This window comes from Gadus chalcogrammus, chromosome 23 (genome assembly GCF_026213295.1).
Source record: "Gadus chalcogrammus isolate NIFS_2021 chromosome 23, NIFS_Gcha_1.0, whole genome shotgun sequence".
Lineage (NCBI taxonomy): Eukaryota > Metazoa > Chordata > Actinopteri > Gadiformes > Gadidae > Gadus > Gadus chalcogrammus.
Genome location: NC_079434.1, coordinates 5,728,056 through 5,734,708, shown reverse-complemented (window position 1 = coordinate 5,734,708; position 6,653 = coordinate 5,728,056). Strand labels below are relative to the sequence as shown.

The window sequence follows — 6,653 nt, the reverse complement described above, 5'->3', positions numbered from 1 at the left end:
CCAATGGTTCTTTCCTCCGGCCAACTTCTGCCCCAGTTTTCCCTGTTGCAATGAAGCAAACTATTTAAAGTAGGCTAGAGTCAGCAGGAGCGCTACGGACTAACGTATTCAAACAGACATATAAGTTCAGTGAGGCTGAGTGAGACCCACCTCGGCGAGGGGAATCTGCTGCAGCAGGAGCTGAGGGCTGGAGCTGCCTGGGTGGAGGAGACCACTGAGTCTGGGCCTCCATCGCTCCTGGGTGGGCTCAGCGTGGTCTCGGGGGGCTCTGGGACTCTGGGATGGGATGTTGGTCTGCTCCTCAACATCCCTGACACCCACCCTAGACCAGAGGGCCCTTCCCCCACCCAGACCCCAGACTGTTCTACACCTGGACACACAAAGGAAACACCATGTATTGTAGGATACTGCAGACTCATTCACCCCATCATTATCTACAGTGGAGCTAATCTGGGATCCAGCAGTCTTCCACGTTACAGCAGAACTCCCGAGGGGGAGACGGCTCAGAGCTTGGGCCGGACACCAGAGACTGAAGGGGCCGAGTCACGCCTTGGGTCCTGTTTCGTTACAGAGACATTCTACCAAAGAGAAACTCAGATGTGCTGGTCAATGACGCTTTCAGAAAGGGATTTTAATTAACTGAGCATAGATAATGGCCAGCCTACACGATGTTGATTTGAAACCTGGCCTGCTGGAGTCCAGATTATCTGTCTGATTGCCTTTTGAATGTGATTTAATTCTTCCTCCTACCTGTCGCTGGTAGAACAGCAGGTAGGCTGTGCGTTGCCGCCGGCGACAGACGGCCCTGCCGGTGGTCCGTGACACCTTCAGGTCATTGTAGCGCAGCCATTGGTCAGCCAGGTTGTTGCCCTCTTCTGGATAGGCCCCCTCACTGATGTAATGTCCTGGGGGCGGGTTCAAAGATACATTTCTGACGTGCCCTATCATATCATCATCAATATTCAATCATCAATAATCAACCATCAATCATACAATCATCAATAACTCAATCATTCAATAACCAATCTACCCAGGACAGTGTAACTGCAAGCGACATACACAAAACCCCTAAAGTGTATGCGTGTGTTTGTGTGTGTTTGTGTCACCTGATGTAGCCCGGGCACCGATGTGGCTCAGTACACTCACCAGTGTGTACTTCTCCTGGGAAGGAAACGCGTATCATACTGAACAGTGAGCACGGCGTCGGCAGGACAGCAGCAGGTTCACACACAGAGAACATCTTCTGCACTTCTTCTCCCTTCATCTTACTAACAGTTCAGGTTGAAGTTAAGCTTAAGGCAAGGCAGCTATATTACTGTATATTAGCAAGTATTCTATAATTTATCTCACCTCATGTTATTAATAATACTAATTTGTTTAATTGATTAGCTTATTATCTCTCAAATATTCTTTCTCTCTCTTCTTCTCACCATGATGTTGCTGACCTCACTCCCTGCCTCTGTAGTATGAAATAGATCATTTGAAGGGTTAGTAAAGGCTACACCTATTCATCCTTTCAGTTATTCAATCAACATATACTCTTTGTCTATGTCTGGCCTTGCTTATTCTCTTCATGTGTACATAATACTGACACAAGAGATATAAGTGGATAAGATATTGGATCTTCTGAACAGGACAGGGACAAAGCTTCAGCACCTGTCCCAATGCTGAGTCCCAGGTTTCTGGACAGGAGGACTTCATCCTCCACCTTCTCTATCCTCCCAGTGAGGGTGAAGCGGAAGCATTTCAGGTGGAGGACCAGAACGCTGCAGGAGACGAGGCAAGAGCAGGTAGAGCGACAGGAGTTATAACTGTGCCCCCTTCCTGTTACAACAAACACTGGAAATAAAAGCTACTGTAGATCATTATCTCTCTAGCTTGTAGAATCACTCACTTAGGTAGGGTCAGGAAGCAGGTCTGGGTGCCAGATGTATTTCCTCCGCACTGGCAGGCGTACTTCAGAGAGCTCTCCTACAAACCAACACAACAACAAACGCCTGGGTTTGACCCTCACACAGAGCAACCATCCGCCCGCAGCAGCACCGAGGGGGGGGGATGAGCGACAGCATGGTGGGTCCATGACCTAGAGTGGGGTCACTGACCGTGAGGTATCTGTCCAGGGCCTGGCTCACCGAGCCTCCAGGCTCCAGGTCCAGGGACAGGTTGGTGAAGACCTCCATGGACGAGGACTGGCCCTCACATCTAACACAGGAGGACATACGGGAGACACTGATGAAGACTGCTGGTCCAGAGCAGGATACACTGCTGCTGGGGCCGACATCCTCCCTACATCAAGGCCTCCATATCGTTCACCACTAAGGTGAGGACCAAGACCTACAGGGAGGACCAAGACCTACAGGGAGGACCAAGACCTACAGGGAGGACAAGACCTACAGGGAGGACCAAGACCTACAGGGAGGACAAGACCTACAGGGAGGACAAGACCTACAGGGAGGACCAAGACCTACAGGGAGGACCTACAGGGAGGACCAAGACCTAAAGGGAGGACAAGACCTACAGGGAGGACCAAGACCTAAAGGGAGGACCAAGACCTACAGGGAGGACAAGACCTACAGGGAGGACCAAGACCTACAGGGAGGACCAAGACCTACAGGGAGGACAAAACCTACAGGGAGGACCAAGACCTACAGGGAGGACAAGACCTACAGGGAGGACCAAGACCTACAGGGAGGACAAGACCTACAGGGAGGACCAAGACCTACAGGGAGGACCAAGACCTCCAGGGAGGACCAAGACCTACAGGGAGGACAAAACCTACAGGGAGGACCAAGACCTACAGGGAGGACTATAGAAACCAATTACGTAATAACGGTCAATAACATAATAATTTAAATGTAATAAAGCCAATAATGTAATAACTTGCTAATAATGTAATAAAGGTGTTGAGCCAATCACGTGATAACTTTTTGCCAATAGTGTAATAACTTATTACGTTATTGGCTGGTTATTTGGTTGTTGGCCTTACATAAAAAAAATCCTTTTAAAATGTAATACCTGAGCCAATAATGTAATAACTGAGTACATAGGGCTAGTGGTAATGGTGTGTTTACATGACTATGCCATCCACTATGCCTACACAAACTACTACACAAAACTACACAAAAACGGACAGTTTGGTGAAATTGTCTTTATGGAATTTACTGATTTATTTGTGTGGATGAACTTGTGCATTAAATTAGTTTAGTAGCAGCATCTAGAGCATATGCATCAGACAAACATTCAGGTTATGATCATTGGTGAATGAAGCAGTATGAATATGATATATAATAATATTGAATGGGGGGCTGCAGCCATATTTATTCATTTTCAGCCAAATCTGCAAGCAATTTAATGTCGCTCTGCAGATCAGGCTGGCACAAAGCAGATCAGGCTGGCCCAAAGCTGTTTTGGCTGATTCAAGAATCCCAGAGTAAAAGTAAAGCCTTGTTTATGATACTTCATAAAGTGCTCTCTCTGCAGCCACGGAGAGCCCTCTCCATCCAGTGCCTTACCCCTTGCAGGTCCTGGTTCTCAACATGTTGAAGAGCAGGTGAGCCTCCACGGGGCAGGAGTAGGTCCTTCCCACCATGCCCAGAGCGGCTGGCTTTAGCAGGAGGGACAGACCCCTCAACTGGTCCAGCACAGCGGTCAGGAACTCATGGGCGTCCTACACACACAAACACGCAGGCATACACATACACACACATGTTGAACCAAACCACACAAATAATAAAGAAGTTGTTTGGTATATATGGAGAGGGGGGGGGACTCACTTTTTGTCCACCGTCCTGGAACTCTGGGGACTGCAGCGAAACCCTCTTCTTAAACGAACTCAGCACTGCCATCTTGTGGCCATTGTTGTCGGAGCAACGTGATGTCCCGATGGCCACAAACTCCCTGGGGGGAAGAAAGTACGTAAGTAAGTGTGTGTGTATGTGTGCTAATGTGTGTGTGTGTGTGTGTGTGTGTGTGTGTGTACAGTGTGTGTATGTGGCGTTTGTGTGTACATGTGTGTGTGTGTGTGTGTGGGTGTGTGTGTGTGTGTGTGTGTGTGTGTGTGTGTGTGTGTGTGTGTGTGTGTGTGTGTGTGTGTGTGTGTGTGTGTGTGTGTGTGTGTGTGTGTGTGTGTGTGTGTGTGTGTGTGTGTGTGTGTGTGTGTGTGTGTGTGTGTGTGTGTGTGTGCGCGTGTGTTTGTGTGTTTGCCAGTGTGTGTACCTGAGCAGCTGTGCAGAGGGGGCTAAGCTCCAAGCCCACTTCATCTGCTCCATCTCCTGACTGAAGACCCTCACGGTCAGGAGACTCTGCAGGGTGGAGTTTAAATAGCAGCTCTGTGCCAGGTTGGGGAGCCTGAGAACACACACACACACAACAACAGGTAGCAAGGCTTCACCTCACTACTGTACTAGCCACCAGGAGCCAGGAAGGAAGTACTTTGTCTATCGTTGCTTTGGTATTCATATTAAAGTATTAGTATTTTTGTAATAAGACCACATTTGAACATTCATTAGATGAAGATAAATCTTCCCCTTATCTTTCAGTGTCATGTTTCTTCTTTTAAAGTGTAACTCTAACACGCATTCATATGGATAATTTATCAATATGGAGCCACAACCACCATCTAGTGGATATCAGCGGTAGTGCAGTTGTACCTGCTGCCGGTCTGTTTACTGAATGACCTCCCTGGTGCGGATGCTACTGGTGTGTCTACTGAGGGTTGGTGTGTATGAGCCCGTCATCCAGCAATCACCCCAGGAAGCCCAGCTGCTGCTCTGTGAGGCGAGGGGGGGGCGGTCTGCCTGGTGAGGAGGCCACCAGACTGGGATGACGGCCCCCGGACGAGGGCCCCGTCTACGGAGGGTCCGGCCTGCACCCCGTCACACTGACTGTCCAACCAAGGGGTCCGGGCCTCCCTATGGGTCAAACATAGATACATATAGTTACTGTTTAGTCACTTTATTAGGGGCGCTTTAATCCAATGAGGTTTACGGGGAGGTTTCCTGGATACATTAATAAGCAAGTACGGTTTAGGGCAGCTTGCCCAAGGATGCTTAAAGGTACTGTGGACATTGGGGTTCAAACCCTGCCTGCTGGGAGTCCAACATCCTCACCACTAGAACACTGTACCCCCCTCCCAATGTGGTACCTTATAGCAGATCAAGAGGCTTTTCAAAGTTCATTACATTCAGATGTCATTTAACAACGCTAGTTTCGATTTGGAGAACGGTATCCATGTGGAGATCTACGATTAGACCGGAGGTCACCAGGGGTCACCAGAGGTCACCAGGGGTCACCTGGGGTCCTCTCCTCCTGTACCTACCTCAGGGCAGCAGCTCAATCCTCCTGGAGCTGCCCTGCCTCGGTGGGGCGCGCCGGCCTGGAGCCCTGGCCCGTGGCTGGGCCACCTCGGAGGGGGGGGCCGTCGGTCTAGTGACTTCACTAGTAGGGTCACACACACACACACACACACACACACACACACACACACACACACACACACACACACACACACACACACACACACACACACACACACACACACACACACACGTTCAAAATAATCTTCAATCACATTACTGTGCTAAGAACAGAAAATAATAATCATACTAATGACAATAGAAGTAAATGATAAAGGTCATAAAATATCAAAGTAATATTACTGTACATGAAATGTGCATAAAATGAACAATATAAACATGATGAATACATGAATCAATAGGTGAGTGTCCAGGTGAACATGCATGGTAGGTCTAGCAGCAGCGGGGCCTTGTGTGTGTGAATGATCAGTTATTTAAAGTCTCACCTGAGCTGCTGACCACACCAATGGTTCTTTCCTCCGGCCAACTTCTGCCCCAGTTTTCCCCGTTGCAATGAAGCAAACTATTTAAAGTAGGCTAGAGTCAGGAGGAGCGCTACGGACTAACGTATTCAAACAGACATATAAGTTCAGTGAGGCTGAGTGAGACCCACCTCGGCGAGGGGAATCTGCTGCAGCAGGAGCTGAGGGCTGGGGCTGCCTGGGTGGAGGAGACCACTGAGTCTGGGCCTCCATCGCTCCTGGGTGGGCTCAGCGTGGTCTCGGGGGGCTCTGGGACTCTGGGACTCTGGGATGTTGGTCTGCTCCTCAACATCCCTGACACCCACCCAAGACCAGAGGGCCCTTCCCCCACCCCCACCCAGACCCCAGACTGTTCTACACCTGGACACACAAAGGAAACACCACGTATTGTAGAACACTGCAGACTCATTCACCCCATCATTATCTACAGTGGAGCTAATCTGGGACCCAGCAGTCTTCAACGTTACAGTAGAACTCCCGAGGGGGAGACGGCTCAGAGCTTGGGCCGGACACCAGAGGCTGAAGGGGCCGAGTCACGCCTTGGGTCCTGTTTCGTTACAGAGACATTCTACCAAAGAGAAACTCAGATGTGCTGGTCAATGACGCTTTCAGAAAGGGATTTTAATTAACTGAGTGAATATAATGGCCAGCCTACCAGACTTTGATTTGAAACCAGGCCTGCTGGAGTCCAGATTATCTGTCTGATTGCCTTTTGAATGTGATTTAATTCTTCCTCCTACCTGTCGCTGGTAGAACAGCAGGTAGGCTGTGCGTTGCCGCCGGCGACAGACGGCCCTGCCGGTGGTCCGTGACACCT

General features: G+C 49.5%; 1 protein-coding gene across 1 annotated transcript; it reads right to left on the bottom strand.

Annotated features, from left to right (window-relative positions):
- Nucleotides 1-300: 300 nt before the first annotated feature.
- Nucleotides 301-6,254, bottom strand: LOC130377624 (ubiquitin carboxyl-terminal hydrolase 37-like). Its single transcript, XM_056584780.1, has 12 exons — nt 6,250-6,254; nt 5,968-6,130; nt 4,748-4,848; nt 4,216-4,347; nt 3,774-3,897; nt 3,513-3,667; nt 2,103-2,202; nt 1,895-1,971; nt 1,657-1,766; nt 1,107-1,161; nt 751-905; nt 301-370 (listed from the first exon to the last, which is right to left on the bottom strand). The coding sequence occupies exons 1-11, from the start codon at nt 6,252-6,254 to the stop codon at nt 890-892; spliced, it is 1,038 nt and encodes a 345-aa protein (XP_056440755.1). The 3' UTR covers nt 301-370; nt 751-889.
- Nucleotides 6,255-6,653: the final 399 nt, after the last annotated feature.

Coding starts and splice junctions, on each gene's coding strand:
- LOC130377624 (XM_056584780.1), bottom strand. Junction 4,348..4,747: donor CAGCAGCTGGGCTTCCTGGG/GTGATTGCTGGA, acceptor GTGTGTTCTCAG/GCTCCCCAACCTGGCACAGA. Junction 1,972..2,102: donor CCCTGGACAGATACCTCACG/GTCAGTGACCCC, acceptor GTTGGTTTGTAG/GAGAGCTCTCTGAAGTACGC.